The 27,798-nt window shown below is 41.3% G+C and overlaps 1 protein-coding gene across 1 annotated transcript; it reads left to right on the top strand.

Annotated features, from left to right (window-relative positions):
• The first annotated feature begins 2,143 nt into the window (after positions 1-2,143).
• Positions 2,144-16,197, top strand: LOC103645990 (uncharacterized). Its single transcript, XM_008670729.3, has 14 exons — positions 2,144-2,563; positions 3,494-4,030; positions 4,119-5,249; positions 5,454-5,775; positions 6,183-6,438; positions 6,529-6,745; positions 8,436-8,782; positions 9,171-9,692; positions 9,847-11,047; positions 11,145-11,498; positions 11,646-11,883; positions 12,542-15,072; positions 15,152-15,291; positions 15,626-16,197. The coding sequence occupies exons 1-14, from the start codon at positions 2,330-2,332 to the stop codon at positions 15,969-15,971; spliced, it is 8,376 nt and encodes a 2,791-aa protein (XP_008668951.1). The 5' UTR covers positions 2,144-2,329; the 3' UTR covers positions 15,972-16,197.
• Positions 16,198-27,798: the final 11,601 nt, after the last annotated feature.

The raw sequence follows: 27,798 nt of genomic DNA, 5'->3' as shown, positions 1-27,798 counted from the left end.
AAAGATCTGGCCACCAGGATCACGCCAACATCTCGCCGTCTGCTGCTGCTCGCCTAACAGCTCACCACCAGGTTTGGTGGTGCTGATGGCTGAACAACTGCTACTGCTCGCCGAACATCTCGTTATAGAGATCGTCTGCTACAATGATAATCAACCAACAACCAACAGTAAATTGCAAACACTAATGCTACCGTACGTGCGATTGATGATGGATGCAGCTACATGGTACAAGACCTCACTGGCCCTTTCTCTTGGGGTAAAAATCGTCGTCATTCCTGTCCTGAGCCTCATGGTGCTGCTCACCAACAGAGACGATCACGAACAGTAGCGTGTAGAGGACAATTTACTCGAAACGAATGGATTCATCTCATAAATGTTAAATAGCCACAAATAATCATAAAAATGTGCTGATTCACACCTCATCACAAAAAAAAATAATGAGTTTATATAAAATATATTTTCATCTAAAAAATAGAACTTGAAAAGAGACGACATCTATGATCCTCACGAGCTTTTTGGATGGCTGGTATCCCGAATACTCGGCTTCATAAATATAGTCACCCGAATGTGTCAATTGCAACTGTAGTATTATAACAGCAGCTCGTTCGTTCGTTTGGTACCGTGGACGAGTTTAGCTGTTCTGGGACGATTTGAATGAGATTAGGAAGATGAATAGGACGACGACGTCCTCCTCGCTGCTCTCGGCCGCGGTCGCCTCCACACCGCTGCACGCACGCACTAGGGTGCTCGTCGTCCCGCGGATCGCGACGCAGCTCTCATCCACGGAGGAGGATGTCAGCGAGCCTTCGACGACACCACCAGCTCCGACGAGGACGCCGAACTGGCGGAGGAGGTGTCCAACGGCTTCTTCATCGTCGCCAGGCTGCCGCCGTCGCCGACGTCCAAGGACCCGAGCCCGGTCCCCGAGGGCGGGGACGACTTGGGCACTGCGGAGGAGTCGCTGGACAGGACTAGACTCTACCGCGCGCGCCATGGCGCTGCTGGTAGGCACGCGGCTGTCCTCGCTCTCCTCGGCGTCCTCCTCGCCGCTCTCGCCTGCCCATCGACGGCGGATTGAGGAACATGCAAACATCGGCCAGTGAAGGGACAGTAGCAAACACCGGACGACGCTGGGGAGACTCCCTCTCCACGGACTCCTCTGGCTGGCACGCACCTTCGATGTTGGCCGCGAACTCGTCGATTGCGAGGACCAGCGCCGGGACTGGCGGCGGCTCCATTGCCGACGAGCTCAGCTGCAGCCGAGCGTGGGAAGAAGCCGAACGAAGAAGAATGGGGAGTCCCGAGTTGGATCTGTTATGAGTAACGAAGAGTAGTTCTTCAACGAAACAAAACGGCCACCCTGTACTTTAGTTTTCGGTTGATGACACTCGGCAGCGAGTAAACCTCTGCACGATATCAAATTTGCAAACAAACGGCAGTTATAATACCGCAAATCCAATTGCAAGGTTGAGGATAATAATTTTACGAAGCCCTTGGTTCGGGATACCGAAGATCCAATAAACTCGATCCTCACAGGGAGAGCAGGCGAGGCGGTACTGGCCAACGCGACCTATGCGGCTACGCCAGAACGGTGCTCAACGCGGCAGCCATGGCTGTCCCAGGGAGTGCCGGCGAGGCGGCCCTAGCGAGCACGACTTTGGCTAGCACATCCTCGCTGAGCACGACTGTTGGCACGGCCCGCGCGTCCTCCTTCAGCTCGATCGTGGTGAGCTCAGTGGACGGCGTGTCGAGGGTGAATCTGGCGGACGATGTGGCGAGGTCGACCTTGGCGGACTGCGCGGCCCGTCTGGTGGCTCCTGTGCGAATCGTCCATAGCACGAGACTCGGCGAGAGAATTTGTAGATAGAGATAGGAAAGAGATCGTAAAAGCATACAGGGGTATTTTTGTCTCTTTGATGCTAAATACATGGAAATAAATTAAAAAAGAGAGAATACATTGGTTAATGACAGTATAATCAATTAAAATATGTTTGTAGTACCATTGTACGAAACAAATATTTTAGATGGCATTATTATAAAGCATAATATTTAGAATCTCAAATATGCAATTTTCTCGCCGGAGATAATCTAATAGTAAGATCGACAAGCAAACTGCCTTCTCCTTTAGCGCTCAATCCTCGTCAGCCCAGCCCTTTGCCCTCTCCAATCTCCACGAAAAGGGACTGACGAGTGACGGACTCGAAGCCCGAGGAGACGAGGCCACGGCCGCGGAACAGAGGGGAGAGACGAACCGCCTCCTCACTTCCTCAGTACTCATTTCTTTCACGAGAAGCAAAAGATCATTTAAACCCCACCACTCTGATCACCTATGCGGCTTTCCACTGAGCATCAGTCGCACTGCCTTCACTTCACTTGCAGCAACTCCTCGAGTTCGACGCCCCTCCATCCCTTCCCTGCTACTGTGAATATATGCGGCCTGCTCGTCCTTGCGCGAGCGGGTGAACAGTCTTCGAGCGCGATGAGGGAGGAGATGGATTTGGGTGACATCGTGCTCTCCTGGTCGGTGCAGGAGATCACGAACGACGACCTCTACAAGACGAAGGTGATCGATCGATCCTTCGGTTGGCGCGCTCTTGGTTTCGATTATAATTTGAAGGGTGGTTGCCAACTTTAGCGATTTTGTTTTTATGTGTGTTTCTCTCTCTTTCGGGTAGTTATTGCGTCATTTGTGTGAGGAGGTCGATTCGTGGAGTCATGGTTAGATGTTTCCTTTGGTTTTGATGTGTATCCTGCTGTTTATTGGCACGGCTTGTGGCTGCGTGGTAGAAGCTGGCCATTCGGATGTAGGAGACGGCGCCTAGAGTCACTGGCGTTTCCTCAACTCCATGTGAGAACAATCTGACCATAGTTTGTTAGGACCCCTAGCCCCTAGATGATGCACGCTGGTCATACACTGGGCATTGGTGGTGTCACAGCCACAGGGAGGGCGGCGCGTGGCTGGGGGAGGCGCACGTAGGGGCTGGTGAGGTTCGTGAACATAGCCACCCACATAGGGTACCACTATTGAAGGTAAGGGTACAGCTGTCATTTTAAGTGATAGAAACAAGAAAAAAATAAAACTAATCAAATAATGGTGAAATTCTATTTTAGAGAAATTTCTCACGTGTAAGTAGCATTATAGAGAAACCTAATCTGTTAATACTCGTGGAGAAGTCGCTTCATATGAATACTATAATAGCAAAAAAATCATTAGTTCTCATTTGTCCCACCTAACCTCATGAGTTTTCCCCCCGAGAATGCACATGCGTGAAATTACTTCACATGCCCAGTTAAGTTCTTACCGGCCTCACAGGCCCAAAATTAAAACATTAAGGTACTATACTAGGTAACAGAACCACCATGGTATATTGCTATGACTCGCCATCATATGATCCCAAAATTTCTTTGCAAGTTTTCTAAGTAATGAGCAAATATACTGTGTCCACTGCTTTATGTCCACCTTTGTTTTTTCACCAACTGTTTGTCTATTCAGGTGGAGAGGATCCCTTTCAGCTTTGGTTCTCTTGATGACTACTTGCGATCATATATGACACCTCTGATCGAAGAAACAAGATCATGCCTAAACTCGTGCCTTGAGCTCATTGCAGAAGCACCGTCTTCGAAAATACTTTCCTTTAAAGTTGCAGGGAAATCAGGATTGCATTCTATGGATGTTGACTTTTGGGACAATGGTGCTGGTTTTTCTACCGAGACCTACACCGCTAGGAACGGTGACATATTTGTTTTGTCTAACATGAAGCCTGAAGCTGCAGATGACTTCAACCGCTATGGTTTAACATATTGCTTGGCAATGGTTACTGAAGTTTCTATGAATGATGAATATCAGAAGGGCTTCAAAGTGAAAGTTTCAAATAGTACTGGTTTAGAAGGAGACTTTAGTAAACTTGTGCATGCAACATTTCTTGATAATATAATGGCTAACATGCGTATATGGAAAGCACTTTGCTTTGACTCAAGCATGAATAATAATTTTACAATAATCAAGTCACTTTTAGCCCCCAGAAATATGGTAATATACCTTTCAAGTTATTATTTTGTATGTTCCTAATTTTCATGCCATGTCATTGCTAATTAACTCTTTGTTGGTTCCATTGCAGGGTGAAGATGTCTGTTCTGTCTGTGCTAAAAAGGATGACTGTTTAATGTCTTCTGCAGAGCTACCACCAGTTAATCTAAATCAGTCACAATTGGATGCCATTGAATCTATCATCTCTGCTGTAAGATGTAGACATTTGAACCTCACAAAACTTATATGGGGCCCACCAGGTACTGGAAAGACCAAGACTGTTAGTGCTCTATTGTGGGCTTTGGCTTGTTTGAAATGCCGAACTCTTACATGCACTCCCACAAATGTTGCTGTTGTTGGTGTCTGTACTCGATTCCTTCAAAATTTGAAGGAATTCAGCAAGCAGATTGACATATGTGGTCTACCTCTTTCTCTTGGAGATGTTTTGTTATTAGGGAACAGGGACAATATGGACATTTCTGAGGAGATCCAGGAAGTTTTCTTGGATTATCGTGTGGATGAGCTTACAGAGTGCTTTTCATTATTGTCAGGATGGAGGCACATAATTGTTTCAATGATATCATTTTTTGAGGAATGTGGTTCTCGATACGATATGCTTCTTGAATGTGATGGCGGCAGTGATTCTGTATGCTTTTTGGATTTCCTGAAAAAGCAGTTTGATGTTGCAGCAAAAGCTGTAAAGAAATGCATGATGACTTTGTGGGTTCACCTTCCAAAGAAGTGCTTTTCACATGAAAATGTCAGCAATATATCTATGGTGTTACGTTTACTAGAAAAAATTAATGCCTTCTTATGTGATGGAGATTTAACTGATGAGAGTGCGAAAAGGGGATTTGATTTTCGATCAACTGAGAACTCTATTTATGAGCCAATATCTTACATTGAGAAGGAATTAGGTGATGCAAGGTCTCTATGCCTTAAATTGCTGAAAGATCTTCAGAGTTCACTTAATTTACCTGTTGGTGTGAACAGGAATTGGATTCAGAATTATTGCATGCGTAATGCAACTCTAATTTTCTGTACAGCCTCTAGTTCTTATCGGTTGCATAATGCAGAGATTGCTCCGCTTGATATGTTGATTGTTGATGAAGCTGCTCAAGTGAAAGAATGTGAATTGGTGATTCCACTACGTTTGTGTTGGTTGAAACATGTTGTTTTGGTGGGGGATGACTGCCAGTTGAGGCCACTGGTTAGAAGCCAAGTAATGTTCTGCCTTACCCTTATTATGTTGTATAATTTACATTCGTTGGTCTGCAACGCGTTACCAATTTAATGACATTCCTATGATGAAATGCTTTGACAGTTGACACTAGTTTTCTACAAAAAGTTTATGTCAGCATTTGGTTATACTCTTGTTCATCTATTTTGATGGTTCTTATTCTCATCTTTCATTGTTTATATTTAGGTATGCAAGGAAGCTGGATTTGGAATCAGTCTTTTTGAGAGATTAGTCATACTGAATTTTGAAAAGCATTTGCTGAATATACAGTATCGCATGAGCCCTTGTATCAGCTTATTTCCAAATGCTAAATTTTATGACAAAAAGATTTTAGATGGTCCCAATGTCCATTCTTCCTACAACAAGGATTGCACTGGCCTTCTTTTTGGTAGCTATGCTTTCATAAATATCACTGACGGGAGGGAACAAAAGGAAGGTGCAGGAAACAGTTGGCAGAACTTGGTTGAAGTTGCTGTTGTTATGCACTTGATCCGAACCATCTTTAAATGTATGTTTAGCTGAAGCGCTTCTTAATATCTCTGATACTTTTTGTTTCTAACGAACAAATAACCCAATATCTAAACTAAAGGTCCTTTGACTAGGCTAACATAACATGTATTCTGTTATGCATTATAGAGCTGTGCTGGTTAAATTTTGCATTATGAAATGTCAATTATCATATTTCTTCTGTTTTAATGCTAATCTTTGTTTGTCTCAATTATATATTAATTGTTTTCTGTCATTTTTTAATGTGAAGCATGATATAGAATTACATGCTACCCACCTCGTAGATCAACTTTAGTAAAGCTGTATCTATTGATTGTGAAAATTATATTCGTGCAAGTGAGTAATGTTATGAAATAAATGATCCACGAGGAGAATCAGTGATCTTATCAGTTCCCTTTTCCCTAGCAGCTTGGAGAAAGAGAGACCAAGGGATTAGCATTGGTGTAGTTTCACCTTACAGTTCTCAAGTTGCCGCTATCAAAGATAGACTTGGGAAAAAGTATGATACATCTGACAACTTTCATGTCAGGGTCAAGTCAATTGATGGTTTCCAAGGAGAAGAGGATGACATTATCATACTATCAACAGTTAGATCCAACGAGAGGGGCAATGTTGGATTTCTTGCTGACATCCAACGAACAAATGTTGCTCTTACAAGAGCAAGGTGTGGATTTATTTTTTGTTTCACAGTTGTTGAAGGTACATCTGATGGCGATAACCATATGACATCTAATGAATACTTTGTTTGATCTAGGCATTGTCTCTGGATTCTTGGGAATGCTAATACACTGTATAAAAGTGGGACAGTCTGGACAGACCTTGTTTCTGATGCGCAGAGACGTAAATGTATTTCCAATGCCACTACTGACCCTGAATTGTGTAAGTTGATTTTGCATGTAAAGAATGAACTTGATGAACTCGATGATCTACTTTGTTCCAGCTCAGCAGTTTTCAGCAATACCAGATGGAAGGTAAGTATGTCTGTTATGTATAATCACTTTGAATTGTTGTACTTCCATGCATTCTTGGAAATATTAGCTAAAAATAATGTGCGGTCTTTTTTTTCGAAAAAAGATGTGTAGTCCAACTGCTTCATATAATTAACATATGGTTTACACTTATACTGGAGTTACTCAATTTCTGAATGTACATATTTTTAATATCCAGACCTAATCTTTACCCTACATTTAGCCTTACAAAATGCATATTGGGTTCACATTTGAAGTACCAAATTATTGTTTTGCTTCTGTTGCTATAAGAAAAATTATGGATTAAAATCTAGTTTGGGGACTTTACCAATCAATACAAACCTTATTTGGAAATAGGGGAGTATTTAATAATGAACATTGATAGTCGTCAATGTTTTATGATGTTTGATAGGTTGTTCGATCTTTTCAGCCTACATAGTCTTAGTTATTGAACATATTGACATAGACTTGTATTGGAGTGACATCTTATGTTAATCCACCACTTATATCAACCAAAAAATTTTCCTTGGTCATTGGCCACCTAGCACATTATTTATTTGATGTTGTTATTTGACTTAAATTTATAGTTTATTTAGGTTTTATGTTGTTACTGGATAGAAAGTGGTTTCTTAATATTTACGGGGCCACTGCTATTTATAATTGTGATGCATGAAGAGTGCAGATTTGGCACCCAAGGGGGCTGGTGCCCTCGTCGAGTCGTTGTTGAAATACTATGTTGCAATGTTTCAAAAATCATGTATGTAGTACATGTTGGAATGTAATATAAGTAAATTGTCCATCTCTCCCTATAAGATTAATCTTTTGGGTTGAATTGATTCGTACATGCAACTTAATATGGTATATTGGTATCGAAGCCAGAGGTCACGAGTTCAAATCCTAGTTAGCGCAATTATAATATAATAAAATAATTGTTGCTCTCTTATTTTACATCTGAGACCTAAGAGAGGCTGGACATGAGGGGAGTGTTGAAATATATAAGTGAATTGTCCACCTCTTCCTATAAGTTTAACCTTTTGTATTAAATTGGTCGGTGCATGCAACTAAATAGCATATATAGTTAAGTATAGACGCAACATGGTTTATATGAAGTGCAAACCATAACCATGTTAATAGTTAATACTCTCTCTGTTCAATATCCAATGGGAAATGCATTCACAAAGTTTGTTAACTGATTATCTAGGATATCAAGAATGTTATTGCAATGTTTCCACATCCCTGCTCCTAATTTCAATTTGGTTTTTCTAGTAACTAGTACTTAGTTTTGTTGTTGTGCTATAGACAAATATAGAAGGGTAGAACTGGTGCAGTTGTGAGAATGGTCATACAGATTCACCAGTTTGCGGTTTTACGTACTTGTGGAGGGGGGTTTCATCAGTTTTATCCTTTCCCTATAACCACTTCGGGCTTGTTCGGTTATGAGTGGATTCAATAGGATTGAAGGGGATTGAATTGTTTGCTAGTCAAAATTGAATAGAAATGAATCTAACCCCCCTCCGATCCCCATGTAAACAAATAAGGCCTCATGTGGGGGACTCCAGCAGGAGGTCTGCCCTATGGACAAACATAACAAAAAGAAGAGAGTATAACAATTTTCAGTTCTTAGCATTTTTTCTTGGGTAGTTTTGTTTAACTAAGGTTCTCTTTTTTGTGTTTGTATTGTACAACTCAACAGGTTGTTCTGAGCGACAACTTTAGAAGGTCTTTCATGAAACTAAAATCTCCACTCCTAAAGAAGGAGGTACTCCAAAAGCTTGTTAAACTTGGTGGTGGTTGGCGGATACCAATAAAGAATCTTGATGTGACTGATGCTTTCCAGCTTGCAAAAGCATACAGGATCAGAGATCTGTATCTTGTTTGGAGTATTGATCTAGAAAAAAACGAAAGATACTTCCAGATGATAAGAGTATGGGACCTTTTGTCACAGCAGCATGTCGCTAGAACTGTTCAACATCTGGAAAATCTCTTCTCCATGTATACAGATGAATACCTTGACCACTGCAGAAGTGTGCAGACAGAAGGGTATGCTTGTTTCTTGACTTTTTGGATTTTGTTTTGATTTGGTTTTATGTAAAGTATAGAGCCTAAAATTCTTCAAAACAAAGCTACTAATATAATGGGATTCAATTGTTTAGCCATGCAATAGGAGCATAGTTTTTCCCCCTCTTGTGGAAGGGATTTCCTTTTGTACCCTACATTGCTAAGATATTTAGCTACAGGGGCAGGAAGAACGATTGCAACAGCCGTTGTACAGTTTAATATTTTTTGGATTTGCACATGAAATCTTTTTTGTTTGTTTTCCCTTCACCTTTCTGCGCCTCAATGATTTATTGCTTTCTTCTTATTTGTATTCCAACATTTCAACATGTATATTTTTCTTATTTTGTTGCTTTGTTAATGTTGGCGACAGGAAGCTGGAGTTTCCTATAGTTTGGGATGCTGAACATGATATTGTTCGGTATAAGAAGGACTGCAAAGTTGATGATCAAGTAGATCATGATCACTTGGACTTCTCATGTGCCTTGGAGAACACAAAAGTTAGTGAAAGCTTCTTGCTGATGAAATTTTACTCTTTATCATCTGGTGTAGCACATCATTTGCTGACAGCTACTGATGGGACTGAAATTGAGATCCCCTTTGAACTAACTGATGAAGAGGAGGCGATAATTCGATTTCCACTCACTAGTTTCATTCTTGGGAGGTCAGGCACTGGGAAAACCACTGTTTTGACAATGAAACTGTATCAAATTGAGCAACACTCCTTTATTGCATCTCAAGGGATAGAGTTGGAAGTTGATTTATCTGTGGTTGATCCAAAAGATAGGTTGGCAATGGATACAAGAAAAGGAGAAAGTTTTGTAAAACAAGTCCTTATCACCGTAAGCCCTAAGCTTTGTTCAGCTATAAAAAATCACATTTGCAGACTTAAAAGGTAATGATGTCAATTTGAGTATATGCACCCTCCAATGACTCGCAGTCTATAGTTTCTCCCTGAGATGTTTCTTTAAAATATGCAAGCTACATTAGTAACTTTGACCTCCTTGTGCTAGCATGATCTTTATAATATTTGCTTTAACCCTTTGTAGGTTTTGCTCTGGTGATGTTTCTGACCAGCCCAACCCTCTTCATATGTATGATGTAATTGACGACCCCGAAGAGTTTACAGATGTACCTGATAATTTTAGTGATCTACAGCATGAGCACTATCCTCTTACAATAACATACCGTAAATTCTTGATGATGCTTGATGGAACAATGAAGAGTTCATTTTTTGATATGTTCTATGGAGATTTCAATCCTAGCATTGAGAGAGGTCATTCCAAAACTCGAGCTATGCAAGCTTTTATTGAATCAAAAGAAGTTACATTTGAGAAGTTTGCTGCTTTCTATTGGCCCCATTTCAATGGAGAACTAACGAAGAAACTTGATGCATCCACTGTCTTCACTGAAATAATTTCTCACATAAAGGGTGGATACAGAGCTAACATGCCGTGCAGTGGCAAGCTTGAAAGGCTTGATTATGTGATGCTCTCTGATAAAAGATTTTCATCTCTAAACAGTAAAATGAGAGAGAAAATTTATGATGTTTTCCTTGATTATGAGAGTATGAAGCGCACTGCTAGGGAATTTGATTTGTCGGATTTTGTCAACAGTCTTCACAGAAGTCTAGTTTCTGAGGGCTACAATGGGGCTTTAGTGGATTTCATTTACATAGACGAGGTGCAGGATCTTACCATGTCACAAATAGCACTTCTCAAGTATGTCTGCAGAAACTTTAAGGAGGGCTTTGTTTTTGCTGGTGACACGGCACAAACTATAGCAAGGGGTGTTGATTTCAGGTTTGAAGATGTTCGCTCACTGTTTTATACCTCATTTATATCAGAAAGTGAAGCATGCAACCAAGTGATTAAACATGGAAATCATGCTCATCTCACGGATATGTTCCAACTAAGTCAGAATTTTCGCACACATTGTGGTGTTCTTCGTATGGCTCAGAGTATAATGAGCCTTCTGTACTACTTTTTCCCATCATGTGTTGACAAGCTTAATCCAGAAACTGGGCTTGTATACGGTGAAGCGCCTGTTCTCTTGGAGTCTGGTAACGATGAGAATGCAATTATGACTATTTTTGGAGAAAGTAGAGGTGAACATGCTGACCAGCATGGTTTTGGTGCTGAGCAAGTCATATTGGTTCGTGATGTTGCAACGAAGAAACAAATTGTTAACCTCGTTGGTAAACAAGCTCTTGTCTTGACTATTGTCGAATGCAAGGGCCTTGAATTCCAGGTATGTGTCTCAAACTTGACTCTTGTCTTGACTATTTTCAACTATGATTTCTGAAGTTTAACTGAAGATGTTCTGTCTTACAAAATATATTCTGTAGGACGTGCTACTCTACAACTTTTTTAGTTCATCGCCATTACGGAATAAATGGAGGGTAGTATATGACTACATGAAAACAAGAGATGTTACGTCATCATCTGAAGTTATATCTCATCCTGGTTTCGATAGAAACAAGCATTATCTACTATGTTCAGAACTGAAGCAGCTGTATGTCGCTATCACACGAACTAGGCAAAGACTCTGGATATGTGAAAATGCTGATGACTACTGTCAACCAATGTTTGACTATTGGAAGAAATTGTGCATTGTAGAGGTTAGGCTACTTGATTCCTCACTGATTCAAGCAATGCAGACAGGGAGCAGTACTGATGATTGGAGGTTAAGAGGTACCAAGGTTTGTATTGGACATCTAGATGCTATTTTTGTTACATTCAACATTTTATCACATGCTTATTCTAACCATAGCATGATACAAAACCTCCTTCGTTACTGTACTTTTCTTCGACAATTGCAAGTCTATCTAACTAGTGTTTTTTTGTAGTTGTTTAATGAGGGGCAATTTGAGATGGCAACAATGTGCTTTGAAAAGGCTGGTGATGCATATAGAGAGAACTGGGCAAGAGCAGCTGGACTACTTGCAACTGCTGACCGTGTCATCTCCACAAATTTAGAAAGGGGCCAAGCTAACTTGCAGAAAGCATCAGAGATTTATGAGTCTATTGGCATGCATGAGAAAGCTGCCACTTGCTACATCAAACTAGGTGACTACAAAAGAGCAGGTGTGATCATTTTACTTAATTTTCTTATTCATCAAAATTATCAGGGTCTCATTTATATAACTTTATATAAATTGAGAGTTCTTTATAGAAAACTTCCTTAGCCTGTTATTTGTAGAGGAGCCTAGTGTGTTTGGCTTGAGGGGTATGTGCATCAAACACTGCAGAGCTTGGAACGACTTGACCGTCACTCTAAACAATATAAATTGCAAACAGATCTAGAAGATAACTCAAGAAAATCTCTTATAGTTTTTTTTTCAAAAAAAGTTTGCCAAAGTTCCCTGAAATCTGCCAGCATATAAGTATTAGCTCCCCACGATTTTTCTGCATGAGTTGCTGCTGAGGAGCTTTGTTCACCAAAGGTCCTCACATTCTACTCTCTCCAAATTTACCACCTTACAAGGAAGAACATTGAGTCAAATCCCCTTCGTGCTGCCTTTTTTTTTGAGGGGGTAAACGTACTGTAGGGATGTCCTACAGTACTTTTTATTTCAGATAAGGGGTAACGGTGAGTCAAATGCCCTTCGTGCTGCCTTGGGAACGACCTTCCTTGACTGTAGAGTGTAGACACCATTCAACTTTTTTCCAACATAGTTCTGTCACAAAACACACAATACTGAGTAGACATTGTAATGACGCTGTTGTATCTCTGTGGATTTAGGAATGATATATATGGAAAAATTTGGAACTAAAAGGCTTGAAGATGCTGGAGACTGTTTTGCTATTACTGAATGCTGGTCACTGGCAGCAGAAGTTTACTTCAGAGCTAGGTGTTATACAAAGTGTTTCTCCTGCTGCTCAAAAGGTAAAGCATTGAGTCTGGGCCTTCAATTCCTGCGACAGTTAGAAAAGGAACAGTGTGAGAATTTTAGTTCGGACTTTGTTGCTGTTAGAAAGACATATCTCGAAAGCTGTGCTCTGCATTATTTTAAATGTGGAGACATAAAGCACATGATGCCATATGTCAAGGCTTTCAACAATGTGGATCACATTCGTGCATTCTTGAGTTCTAGGAATCTTTTGGATGAATTGTTGAGTATAGAGATGGAAATGGGTAATTTTCTTGAAGCTGCAGGTATAGCACAGCGTAAAGGTGATGTCTTATTGGAGGTAAACATACTAGAGAAAGCAGAGTCATTTGTAAATGCTACACACCTTCTCCTCCTCTATGTCACAGCGAATTCCTTGTGGTCTCCACACAGTAGAGGATGGCCTCCAGAAAGTTTTGAAAAGAAGGAACAATTGCTTACAAAAGTTAAAGAAATGGCGAAGAAAGTATCTGAAGACTTTTTCTGCCTTGCTTGCTTTGAAGCAGACTTGTTGTCAGATTCCCATAGATCTCTTGCCAGCTTGACCTGTAGCTTGCTTGAGGGTAGAAAATGTGGAAACATGTTAGTTGAACTTATTTCTGCTCGTTACATTATTGATGTTCATCTTCAGTCTCAAACCTCTAGATATAACCTTGAGTTAGAGCCAGTATCTGATCAGCTGTGCTATAATATGATGGCTTGTGATCAGATGTCGTTGGAAACACTGTCCTGTATTTGGAACCAGTGGAAATTGATTTTAGTCAAAGTGCTTGCTCATCTTAATCCTTCTGAGGATATTAAATCTAATGATTCTGCAGCTGTGTGTGAAGACCTTTGTGCTAAATTATTCGGGTTGAGAAAAGACAGTGACAACCGATATGTGGTACTTAATGTGGACTCTGGTTGGCTTACTAACACAGGCAGAAGTTCTTTGGAACAAGATGGCAACAGATGTTGGCTGCATACTGTGCATTGTCAGTCATGTGCTCGGACTTTTATGGTAAATGAGCTTTCTTCTGTTGGCCTTAGTGTCCTTCGTAAGTTGGAATCTATTATTGAAACTTCTAGGGAGATAGCATCATCTCCATATGCCCAGTGGAGAAGTATTGTTATCTTATATGAAATTGCAATGTTTCTAAAAGAGTTCTGTTTGGCAAATTCTTTAAGAAAAACGGTCAATTTCTGTGAACAGAAATTTTTTGAATTACTTTTTCGGGCCTGGGGGGATGAAACAGCAGAGTGCTTTTCCGACATACTTGACTCATCTCCTGCATATGGTTTGATTGTGGATTCTGTTGGCTCATATACTATGGCAGGGAATCAGAATTTGACTCATGGTCATCTTGGAAGAATAGCCATGTTTCTTCTTTACACAGCAAAATATGGTGATATGCTGAATTTAACACTTGAACAATACCTGAATCGTGACGCTGAGTGGGCACAATTTTTTCAATCTTTGAAGAGTTTTCTTGACACTGGTGTTGGAAGATGCTCATTGGTCCAGACCTTTAAAGTGGCTCTTGAATTTACTACCAATGTAAAATGGTGGATTGAGAAGGATTATATGTCTCCAATATGCTATATGAATTTAATGGAATGTCTTGGTTTTTTTGCAATGTCCTGTTTTATGGTTAATGGCTGTGCGCTTTGCACAAAATCTCTGTTGGTTAAGATGCTAAAGTGCCGTACAAGCAAGGCTTTCTTAGGTAATTGCCTGGTTTCTGGTCTGGGTGACCAGGATATGGATCTGGACTGTATGACATTCTCACCAGGGGTATTCATATGCCAGTCAATTAGGTCTATTTTGACAAACAAGCATGCTATTCAAGAGTGGATTCGGGAAATAGCTCCAGCAATTAGATACGTTCCAGTCCTTCTGAGACTAGTAATCATGCTTTATCTGCTGACTTTAACTCTTCAGTTGGGGGACTGCTATGAGGTCACAGATTTTCTTGCTAAGCACAGAATTTTTGAGGATTTACCTCCTGATTTCTCCAAGAAGATTGTACCTACTCTGAAATTTAGAAATGGTACAGTAGCACACTTCACAAGAGTATTTGGTGATGCACTTGCTGCAATTGGAGACACCATGGTCATTCTTGGTTTGCCCAAAGGCCCGCTAATTAGCTCAGGCTTAAAAGCTTATAGATTTAGCTATACTGATTTGAGTGATATTAGCAAAGTAATGGCATTACTTTGTCCAGAAGAGCAGAAATTTTCCATGCAAAAAGATACAAAAGCTTGGAATGATACTTGTGGAAATTTGTCTATTGCTAGAATACAAGATAATGAGATGGTCAGTAGAATTGAAACGCATTTGAGTGATGAGAGTATTACCTTTTGGGAGAAGTTTGAGTCGTTTCAAGTCTTTATGCATGACCAGGTGAGTTAGTGGTTTTACTTTTTTCCTCAATGCCGTGTGAATGTGAGGTTCATATATTTTTTTCTGCTAATCTTTGTAGAAGGACTCAAGGGTTATTATTCTATTCCTTGAAAGTCTTCTTTCTTGGCTTGAGCGTCGAGACCTTCCAGAAAATATGGATGTTCAATTATTCGTAGAGATCAGGCACATATGCAGTCAATTTCAAGAGAAGTATCTTAGGTATGTTTCAGCATTTATGAAACTGTACTGGTATTATAATGCACCTACTCTCTAATTAGTAGTTGGGTATTAGAGTGTGATGTTTAACTATCAGCATCCTTCTGTTGATGCATGAAGTATTCTTGTAAAAGTTTTCCTGCAAAATCAGTAATGAATGCATCTGGAATTATTACCATCGTTTCCATATTTATTGCCTTGTTATCTGCCTATTTGAAGATTAGTAGTGATTTCTGTATTTTCTTTTTTTTTACAAATTCTGCTTTAACTACTAATTTTCATTGTGCCTGAAAGTAGCTGCACCCATCTGAGGATTCGAACTGCCCTGTCATTACAGGGATAAGAAAGTTTATCTAACTGTCGAAGACCTTTACTCGACGTGGGATGATGGGGAGAACAAGCTGCAGAAGATCATCAGTTTCCTGCGGTATGAGAAAACTTCGGGAAAAGAATCTGTCAAAAGGAAGGACAAAGCACCTGCTGCCCAGTTCCCCACGCACATGGCTGATGAATGGAGTGGATGCTCTGATAATGATGAACCTGACACAGCAGGGATGGACGCGGTGGAACCAGCCAAGGAAGAAGATGTAACGTCTTGTTCGACTGCGACTGCAACTGCAACAAAGAGAACGCAGAACAAGAAGGGCAAGAAGAAATCAAGGAAGCGGGGCGGCAAGAAGTGAGCTTGCTTTTAGCCCGTAGCCCTGCTCAGCTCTAGAAGCATTTGATATGAGACTTTTTTTAATGTACTGAAGAACTACTTTGGCTTGAACTATTACTGCTTGTTCTAGTCTGTTTTGTACTACTTTGGCTTGAACAGCGGTTTTTAGTTTCAAGTAACCGTGCCAGGTATTCGTTGCCTCAGCTACTAGATTTTGTAGGATAAATGGTTAACCAACATATCTTTTAGTGAGCAGTTTCTAAACCTTTTTAATATTGTGCGTAATAAGTCGGCTTGTTGCACAAGTTTTTCCGGATACAAACCTTAATTTATCTTTTTGCAGAACAATTATGGAAATTAAACCACTGGAGTGGCAAAACTTGCTATATTTGCTAAATTACGGGAATTAAACCACTGGATGAGCATAAGAATAGAATTTTCTGAGTTCAATCTATCTACCATTTGTTGACGTACAATCTTAACAACAATCGGAATAAGATGCTTAACAACAATCGGAATAAGATGATTTGGAGACTTAAGCTTCTCTTGAAAGTAAAACAAAAAATTTTAGAATTTAGGTTGGGGAGCGATTCTTTTTTTTTGTGGAATTTAGGTTTGAGATTTTTTTTGGAATTTAGATCGGAGAGCGATACTCACAAAAGATAACAGTCTTAACTTAGTCTTGTTTCGTCCTCTTGTTTTTTATTTAGTGTTCTGATTAGTGGAGTTTTGCCTCATCAACCAGAAGACGATGGAGTGGTTCACAATAACTGGGCAGAAAACTTTTGACTAAGGGGGTGTTTGGTTACACCCCGCTAAAATTTAGCCCATGTCCCATCGAATGTTTGAACCTCCTGTTGGGACTATGCTTCGTCGCCGAAGGTCTTGTAGGAAGAAGCAGCTTCGGCTGAAGCTGTCCGCATGAGATGACCGAAGGTTCCTCTTCATGAAGCTTCGGAATTACAAACCGACTTAAAAGTAGAATGACCTTTTAGTCCATAAATGTTTGAGTCGCTGTTGTAATCCCTTATGAGGGGCATAATTGTAATTCCCCACAGGCTGTGTCCCGTGCCTATAAATAGTGAACAGTATTCCTTTACTGTTCACGGATTTCCGGTATTTTGTGATCGCATCATTCGGGAACCAATCTTTGTCAAGGCAGAGGTATAATTGTATCCAATGCTTAAATACATGGAATAAATATAATATGAAAGTAATGTTGTTCGTTTATGATTCATTTACCTTTGACACTCCATATTTTATGTTATTTTATACAATATGCTAGAATTCAATTACGAAGATTCAACCTTCGTAATCATATTGTCTTCAACCTTCGCCCAAGGTTCATTAATCCTTAAGGGAATAATGCTTCGTTGGATGAAGGACATTAACATTTAACATTTTATGTTGCCTTGTTCTTAATTCATAGCATTTGAGAACAAGTCCCCAACATTGGCGCCCACCTCCGGTCAACTCACTTCCACTTTTTGAGCTGATGGCTTCGATTAACGATCAAGCTGGAGCTGCTTCGGCCCCGAAGCTGGTGCTCCCGATAACAGGTGGTTCGTGCTCAGAACCAGCCAACAAAAAGCAGAAGAAAGGCACAGAGAAGGGTACAACATGTTGGAGTGCAGAGACCCTTCATCAAGTCAAAATGGTCCCATATTCCAATCACCTTCTCCCAAGAGGATCTTCAGCTCAAGGATTTTCCTCATAACGACGCTATGGTTATTTCTTGTGTTATCAAAGGATTTCTGGTCCACAATGTTTTGGTTGATACAGGCAGTGCAGCTGATATTATATTTGCTAAGGCCTTCAGACAAATGCAAGAGCCAGAAGATAAGATTCATGATGCTACACACCCTCTCTGTGGCTTCGGAGGAAGACAGATTGTAGCACTGGGCAAGATCACCATGCCAGTGACCTTCGGATTCATCAACAACACCAGAACTGAGCAAGTTGTGTTTGACATTGTTGACATGGAATACCCTTACAATGCAATTATTGGTCGTGGCACCCTCAATGCTTTCGAAGCAATTCTTCATCCTGCTTATCTTTGCATGAAGATACCTTCGGATCAAGGACCCATTGCTATTCATGGAAGTCAGGAAGCTGCCAGAAGGGCTGAGGGAAACTGGACTGACTCAAAAGCAATCCATAATATAGATGGAGCTGAAGTTTGTGAACAGTACAAATTCAGAAGGGAGAAAGCAGCTTCGGCAGATCAGCTGAAGCCCATGCTCTTATGTGAAGACATAGCAGAGCAGAAGGTGCTGTTGGGCTCCCAATTATCCGAAGAACAGGAGAAAACCTTGATAAGGTTTTTGTTCAACAACAAAGATGTTTTTGCATGGTCAGCTAATGATCTTTGCGGAGTTAACAGGGATGTTATTGAACACTCGCTCAATGTTGACCCATCCTTCAGACCCAGAAAGCAGAGGCTTCGGAAAATGTCTGATGACAAGGCCGAAGGGGCTCGGAATGAAGTCAAAAGACTTCTCAGTGCAGGAGTTATCAGAGAAGTAAAGTACCCAGAATGGCTAGCTAACACTGTTATGGTAAAAAAGGCCAATGGCAAATGGCGAATGTGTATTGATTTTACGGATCTCAACAAGGCCTGTCCGAAGGACGAATTCCCATTGCCAAGGATAGACTCCTTAGTTGATGCAGCAGCTTCGTCAGAGCTTATGAGTCTTCTAGATTGTTATTCAGGCTATCATCAAATTTGGATGAAGAAGGAGGATGAGCCGAAGACCAGTTTCATAACCCCAAGTGGAACATATTGTTACCTTCGGATGCCTGAGGGGCTCAAGAACGCTGGAGGAAGTTTCAGTAGAATGACTGCGAAGGTTCTCCAGTCTCAGATAGGCAGAAATATGCTAACTTATGTTGATGATATCATTGTAAAAAGCACGAAACAGGAAAATCACATTGCTGATTTGCAGGAGACCTTCGCCAGTTTTAGACAAGCTGGTCTAAAGCTGAATCCAGAAAAATGTGTCTTCGGAGTAAAGAAGAGGAAATTTCTTCGATGCTTGGTTTCAACAAAGGGAATCGAAGCTAATCCAAGTAAAATTGAAGCCATACTTCGAATGGAGCCACCAAATACAAAAAGGGGGCCCAAAGATTGACGGGGAGGCTGGCATCTCTCAATAGATTCATATCCAGATCAGCAGAGAGAAATTTACCATTCTTCGAAGTGCTGAAATCAACCGAGGTCTTTCAATGGGGATCAAGCCAACAAAAAGCCTTCGAGGAACTGAAGCAATATTTGATAGATCTAACAACATTAACTCCACCAACACCAGGGGCTCCTTTGTTATTATATGTGGCAGCTTCGCACTCAGCGGTAAGTGCAGCACTTGTCCAGGAGAAGCTTGATGGCCAAATCAAGAAGCAGGCCCCAGTATATTTTGTATCTGAGGTTCTTAGTGTATCAAAGAAAAACTATACAGAATTGGAGAAGGTGTTATATGCTGTTTTGATGGCATCCAGGAAGCTTCGACATTACTTTCAAGCATACAATATTGTTGTTCCTTCTTCGCAGCCGTTGAAGGACATTATGAGAAATAGAGAAGCTACTGGACGGATTGGAAAATGGGCTGCAGAGCTCAATGAATTTTGCATTGATTATGTGCATAGATCTTCGATCCAGTCTCAAGTGTTAGCAGATTTCATTGCCGACTGGATGCCAGGGGCTCAGGATGAAGAAACAAATAAAGATGCCGAAGTATGGACAATGTTTTGCGATGGGTCTTGGGGAACCTTCGGAGCGGGAGCAGCTGCTGTGTTGGTCTCACCATCTAAAGTTAAAACTTGTTATGCAGCAAGACTCGATTTTAGTTGCACAAACAATATTACTAAATACGAAGCCCTGCTTTTGGGTCTTCGGAAGCTAAAAGCAATGGGAATCAGAAGGGCTATTCTTAAAACTGATTCCCAGGTTGTTTCAGGTCATATCGACAAGAGTTGTAAGGCTAAAGATCCGAAGCTCGAAAAATATCTAGACACGGTCCGAAGAATTGAAGCCTCCTTCGAAGGATTTTCTGTCAAAAATATTCCTCGAGGACAAAATGAGCATGCTGATTTGCTAGCCAAGTCAACAGCACAGGGGTTGCCTTTACCTTCGGATGTGTTCTTCGAAACAATAAAAGCACCTTCAGTGAAGCTTCTTGAAAGAGCAGTCCTCAATATATCTCCTGTTTATAGTGAAGACTGGAGAACTGAGATCATCTCTTACCTTCAGGGTAATTTCCTTTCAGATGACGAAGCTTATAACAGGAGGATAGAGGCAAGAGCTCGTCCATATGTCATGATAGAAGGAGAGTTGTACAAGCATGGAGTGTGTGCTCCATTACTCAAGTGTTTATCCAGAGCCGAAGGCATAGAATTGATGAAAGAAATACATGCAGGCCTGTGTGGATCTCACATTGGATCTAGGCCGTTACTTGGAAAAGTTTTTCGTCAAGGATTTTATTGGCCGAAGGCAGCTTCGGATGCAGCGGAATTAGTTCAAAAGTGCGAAGGTTGTCAGAAATGTGCAAGAGATCAGAAACAACCTTCGTCTCTAACTCAGCTGATACAACCCATCTGGCCATTGCAAAGGTGGGGTCTTGACTTGTTAGGTCCGTTACCACCGGCCCAAGGAAACTTAAGATATGTTGTAGTGGCCGTGGAATATTTTTCTAAATGGATTGAGGCTAAGCCTTTAGCCACAATAACTTCGGCCACAATTCAAAAGTTTTTATGGCAGAATATTGTTTGTTGTTTCGGAGTACCAAAGGCCATCACTGTAGATAATGGAACACAGTTCGACTCTGAAGCTTTTAGAGAATTTTGTGATCAAATTGGCACGAAGATCCATTTTGCGTCAGTTAGACATCCGGAGTCAAATGGACTTGTTGAAAGAGCCAATGGCATCATAATGACAGGAATAATGAAGTTAATCTTCAATCAACCCAGGGGAAAGTGGCCAGATCAATTAATCAAAGTGGTGTGGAGCCACAACACAACAACATCAAGGTCAACAGGCTTTACTCCATTCAAATTATTGTTTGGTGACGAAGCAATAACTCCGGAGGAAGCAAAAACTGGATCAATAAGAGTCGTAGCTTCGGCAGAATCAGATTCTGAAGCTGATCATTCTGTGGAAAAAGATGCTATAGAAGGGATCAGGCTTCAGGCTGTGGAGAACATCAATAAATATCAAGCCGAAACAATCAAATGACGTGATAGAAAGGTTCGGCTAAAGAATATTGAGCCAGGACATTTGGTGCTTCGGAGAGTGGCTAACCCAGATACAGTGGGCAAGTTGCAGTTGAAATGGGAGGGACCTTTTTTGGTAGTATCTTCGTCAAGACCCGGTTCATACAGATTGAAGGATATGGACGGCAACGACATTCCTAGATCTTGGAATACGGATGAGCTTCGACGATATTATGTATAACTTGATGTAATTTTTTATATTTTTTATTTTTTCTTTCATGGCACCCTTTTCCTTTCTGAAGGGGGAGAAAGGTTTTTAATGGGGCCACCACATGTAATTTCCTTTTTTAGCTCTATAAGAGCAAAATCCCTCAAAAGATGTAAATGTAAAAACTGAGAACGCACCATCGAGTGCCGAAAAGAAACAGGGAAGAAGCTCCAAAGTCGTTCCTAAGGGAATGCAGAGCTTACAGCGAAAAATAAACGCTGATTCCGCCGAAAGTAAAAGGCGAAGAAGCTCCAAAGTCGTTCCTAAGGGAATGCAGAGCTTACAGCGAAAAATAAACGCTGATTCCGCCGAAAGTAAAAGGCGAAGAAGCTCCAAAGTCGTTCCTAAGGGAATGCAGAGCTTACAGCGAAAAGTCAACGCTGATTCCGCTGAAGTAAAAGGCGAAGAAGCTCCTAAGGGAGGCTTACAACGAAAAGTCAGCGCTGATATGTGATTGTTTCTAAGGAAATAACGGTTGTGATTATGGCTTCGGATATGTGTTTGGACATTCATTTGCACACTACATTACATCATAACATTTGCATTCATAAACATTCATCCAGGCATATGTAGGATAGCCATCATCATAGCATAAGTGGTTGCTTCGGCAAAAAGGAAAAAACTATCTTTTGTACTTCGTCGTGTACGAAAAGAAGAGCTTCGGTAAAAAGGAAAAGCTGTTTTTATGCTTCGCTGTGTACGAAAAGAAGGGAAGGTGTTTTTTCGCCTTCGGCTCAAAAAGATAATTTCGTTCACATCAAAGCACCTCATACATTAATGGAAGGGTAAGAGCATATTACAAGGTATGAACAAAATTCATTAAGAGCTGTTTAGCCATATTTACAAAAGTTATTTCAAAAGTTTCTTGAGTTTTTCTACAGTTTACTTCTACTGATCTTCATGGGGCCTCAGCTTCGGCGTCATACTCTTTAAGCACCAGTCTCGGCTTCGTCATCCTACATGAATTAAGTTGTTGGGGGTCAAAACCAAATTTGAAGGAAAAGGTAAACACAAGGTATGATTTCTTACTGGTTCAAGATGACTCCGAGCTTCGTCTCCGGCCTTTTCTCGCCCACCTTTTGTCCATATCATCTTTACAAATCTATTAGAAATGCTTCGGGCGAGGTCAGGAATATCATCTAAAATTGATGGTGGTAGAGTGAAATTGGGCCTATTAACAATTTTTCCATGATCGCAGCCAGCTTTCAGAAAAGCTGCAACAGTGCCCCGAGAAGCTACCCAGGCACAGAAGTCACCGTGCCCGGCTATAACTTCGTCAAGCTCATCAATTTCACCCTCAATATGTTCGAAGGTCTGTGGTAAATCTTCAGCTGACGGGGTGAATTTCTCACTGCTAGCTCCAACTGAGTGGAAGATTTTTCTCAGTCGTTGAATACATTTGTTGCTAAATTCCAAACATTTGTCTTGAAGGCTTGCCAATAATTTTTTCAAATCTGAATTTTGTTGGACTTCGGCTTCAAGTTTCGCATTAAGTTCTTGCTTTTCTTGTTCAAACTGTTCAGATTGGCAGAGAAGCTTCGAATTCAATTCTGCTAATTTAGCTTCGGCTTCTGCCAATAAGCCTTCAGTTGTCTGAAGCTCGAAGTTTTTCTTTTCAATAGTAGCTGATTGTTCTTTTATTTTGCTCTCTAAATTTTCAATTATAACCTCGTGTTTTTTGTCTTCCAGATCCTGCTGCATTTTCAAAGCCTTGCTCAACAGCATACTCTGCACATAAACAACCTTCGTTAGAAATGTCTCCATTATTAAAAACAATAAATGTCAAGGGAAAAGTAGTTCACCTTGAAATTGGAATAAAATAAACTACCAACGATATGTTGTCGTCGGTAGCGGCTTATATCCGTTTCTAGCTTCGGAAAACCGATACTCTTTGATAGAGTACCAATAATCTTAGCTCCAGTTTGATCCCGGATACAGTCTAATTTTTCATCGTCAATACCCCCGAAGAGGAGTGCTCCTGGTTTATATCCGCAAGATTTGGCATATTCTTTAAGCTCTTCTATTTCGGCTTTTGACAATTCTTGTCCAACTAAATTTTGAAACATGAAGGCTTCGTCCTCTGAAGTTTCGTCAGCAATTTCCTTTTCTTTCCCAGACACTGCGGCCATGGTCTCTTCGGCGGCAGCAGTAGCTTCTTCTGTGGCCATGTCTAGCAGCATTTTGTCGATATGTTCGATTGTGGATTCCAAATTCAAATCTTCGGTTGAGGTAGCTTCGGTAGCCGCGATCTCCGAAGGTGCAACTTCAATATTTGTTATTTCCTCAGCCGATGGTATCTTCCGAGCTGAAGCTCTCGGTGGTGTCTTGTCAATAACTTCTGTCACTGCGATGATTCTTTGTCTCTTTGTTTTAGTTGTTTTCTTCGTTTTTTCGGGCTCCTTTTCCTTCTGAAAAAACTTCGTCAGTTGAGGCCCCAATGGACTTAGTGTAATACCCAACTTGTAATTTGTGGAGGATAACCAAAAAGGAGAAATGATATCCCTTTGTATATATGTGTGTTATCCATATTTATCATACCATGAGGACATCACATGAACAACAAATAAATAATCAACAAAAGACACTCAACTAAATTGTGCATCATGTTGGGATTTTATTGTGTGTGCATTACTTGTGACAATGTAAAAAAAATATAGAAATGAATAAGTTAAACCTAGAGTGGAATTTGAGATCTAAAAGGAATTCTAGAATTTAGAAAAGAGAAGAAATGAATATTATGAGGAGAAAAAAATATATAAGTAAATAAAAATATATTGTTTCAAAACTAGAGTTTGAAATGGTGTAATTAGCTCAAGGGAGGAACTCATAACCAAATCCAAATTCAAGTTTGAATTCAAAAAGGGAATAAAGAGGAAATAAAATCAGAATAAAAGAAAAATAGAAATCCCACTGTTGGGCCCAAATCCACCAATTTGGCCCATCATCTCACCCCCTCCCGCGCGGCCTGGGATCCTCTCCACCGCGCGGCGCTGAATCACTGATTTGCGGGACCCACCGATCAGCTGTCCAATACCGCGCGGACTCGGGATTGTCTCACTGACTCCGCGGGACCCGTCGGTCAGTCCGTCTTCCCCGTTCTTCGGATCCATCCTCTCCACCAGACCATGACGCCAGCTGCATGCGCGTTCACCGTGGGGCTTCTCCGAGCAAAGCCGGCCACCGCGCGGACTCCCATCCCCTGCGCGTCCTCTTTCCCCCCCTCATACTCGACATTGGCGTGTGGGGTCGGGTCACCAGCGTCTCCTTCCTCCGTCCACTATCGGTTGTTGAGATCCGAATTCTGCGCTCCACCAAAACAAACCGGAGTCTTCGGGAGGGTTGTTAGCATTGGTTCTTAACTTCCTGAGTATTTATACGCGTCGATCGGCTCCCTCGTCCCCTCATCTACTGTCGTTGAGCCGTGCGCTTCTCTTCCCCTATTTCGCTATTAACCAACGGGAGGAACTACGAGCGAGCCATCGTTGCATTGAATGATTTCAGCCGCGGTGGAATCTCGGATTGCACCAGCATTTTGGCCGTACTGGGGAATCGGTGGACCTCGTCGGTAATCACCGAGCGCGGTCGTGCTCTTACTGGCGGAAGGAACTCCAGCACGACGTCTCTCGGGGTCAAGCATCTCCACAACCATGAACTTCGGTAATACCTTCCCCCACGTGTTCGCTTTAGTATCTGCATCATTTAGCATCGACCGGCGTTGAAATTGGATAACCCGGGCCTCCTTGCGACTTCATCATCCATGACGCTACCGTGGGTGTGGGAGTGCGGGCACGCCGCCGTGTTCGGTAGCTGGAGGTAGAAGAAGCCCTCTGCGCCGTTTATCTCGGGATGGATGGCTGTAACTGGATACCCGGTTGGGACATCCTCGGCCGTTGATGCATGGATGGGTGAACCAGATCAGTGCTCGCATACCGCTTTGGCGGGATTTAATCGGGATCGCTAATTGTCGATCGTAGGGCTCGTGTGCCTTGCGCGATCTCAACCGCAGATCGTGAATAGGGTCCCAAGCGCGTGCAACGTTATAATTTGTCTACAGCCGTGGGATCGTGATCCATTGGCTGCGGGCGTGTAACGACTTGTGGGATTGGGATTCTAATCTGATCCGTTAACGTTTGATCGGGCGGCTCGGATCCTAGCGTACCCCTTCGCCGAGCCTTAATGCATAAGAGCCCCTGGATTTCTAATAAACCAACCCGCAGTCCACACTGTGGGAGTTCTGAGTCTTTGTGTCTTTTGCGCAGAACCCCCTAGGTTTCTTTTAAATAGTTGCCGCAGTCCAAATAACTCAGAAATCTATTAAATTAAATACAGAAATTCCTTTTAATGCAAAATAATGTCCCAAACTTGTGAAATTCATAACTTGATGAATTTAGATCCAAATTGATTCATTCCAGTGGCATTAATTTTGTTTAAGTATTGTTTATTACCTAATACCTTTGTCTAACCATGAAACTTGATTTAAAATTATTCACATGAATAACTATATTCTAGGTATTAAATAACTTCAGAAATTCCTAACTTAATAACCGTAGCTCCGAATTTAGTGGTTCTTGTTCCTACGATCTCATAGCAACGCATAGATTATTATTACATAGTTTATTCTTATGTTTGGTGTGATGTTAATTTTGCATATACATGTTTGTCTGTATTGCTACGTTTAGCAGTGAGGACACGTGTCATCTGAAGAGCAAGTTGGTACCTGGAATCTCAAGTCCCAGGCAAGTTGTGCCCTTGATCACTTCTTTTTACCCACTCATGTTCTAATTAATCATAATGATCTGCATAGGTTAATTTTGATGGGACCCAATAGGTTACCCTAGTTTGATTATCTTTATACCTTGTTACCACTGAACTTTTTGGGTAGTACTTGCTAGTGCTTTATGTGGTTTTGGGTATGAAGATACATTACTCATGATTATACTTTTGTTATCCGTTGTTATTTATCGTTCATGATAAGATCATTATGTTAATTGGAACATGGAGCGACCACCCGGGAAAACAGTGCTACCACAAGGGTATAATGGGACGCCCTTGGCTGATTAATTAGGAAAGCTAGTGGAGGACTACCTTACCCGAAAGGGGCAAGGGCAGTAGGGGAGTGGTCAGTGTAGGGAGGCCCTCGGGAGGATTTTGCTGCGATGGCGGTCCTGCAAGGGATTCCTGCATTGGAGCTTCCTATAAACTGTAGCGGGTTTTCTGAAGCTAGTGGAACTTTGTAAAGGCCTCGTAGTGTTACCCTGCCTCGCCTCCTCGGTAGAGGTGTATGGGAAGTCGCGATCCCTTGGCAGATGGGTAACATGACTTGTGGGTAAAGATGCGCAACCTCTGCAGAGTGTAAAACTGGTATACTAGCCGTGCTCACGGTCATGAGCAGCTCGGACCCTCACATGATTAATTTATGGAACTAAATTCAATTTGTCATATGCATTGCATCGCAGGTGATGTTGTTACTTTTGTTCTACTACTTAATTGGGTTGGTATTTACTTATATTTAGTAATTGCTAATAAAATTTTGACCAACTTTAAAAGCAATGCTCAGCTTCAACCATCCTCTTTGGTAAGCCTTACACTTCACGTGAGCTCCCACCTTTGGCGAGTTCATGCACATTATTCCCCACAACTTGTTGAGCGATGAACGTATGTGAGCTCACTCTTGCTGTCACACACCCCCCCACAGGTCAAGAACACGTACCGCAGGATGAGGCACAAGGAGGATGCTGCGATGGGTTCGTGAGAGATCTAGGTCGTCGTCTCCCAGTCAACTTTGGGTTGCTGGACCGTTGTCTCCTTATAATGTAATTATTTATTTATTTATTTTGTATAGAACTCTTATTATATAGTAAAGATGTGACATTTGATCCTGTGCCATGATTCATCATATGTGTGAGACTTGGTCCTAGCACACCTGGTGATTATGTTCGCGCCCGGGTCTTGGTGCCCCGAAATCCGGGTGTGACAGAAGTGGTATCAGAGGAATGTTGACTGTAGGACGAAACCTAGATAGAACTGGACAACCATTATCTACTTACCTTTGTTACTCTGATTCTTTTCTAAACTTCTCTTAATCTTTTCTCATCTATTTCCGCTTACTCTGATTATTCTTACCTTTTCATTCTAAAGACAAATGTGGATTTCACACTTTGAAATCCTGTACCTATGGTGACCTTTAGGAATAGGATACCTACTCTTAGGAAGAAAAAAAAACTATTTTTATAGGTATCTATGCACTTGAGTGTTTGTTCTTATGATATTTGTCTGATTTGGATCTTTGATTGAGTGTGATGAGTTGTGGAGTAATATCCACAATTGCATCTGCATATACACATAGGTATATAAAAATATATAATTATATAATAAC

Source organism: Zea mays, chromosome 2, assembly GCF_902167145.1.
Source record: "Zea mays cultivar B73 chromosome 2, Zm-B73-REFERENCE-NAM-5.0, whole genome shotgun sequence".
Lineage (NCBI taxonomy): Eukaryota > Viridiplantae > Streptophyta > Magnoliopsida > Poales > Poaceae > Zea > Zea mays.
Note: the sequence above shows the minus strand (reverse complement) of the source record. Positions and strands in the feature narration are given on the sequence as shown.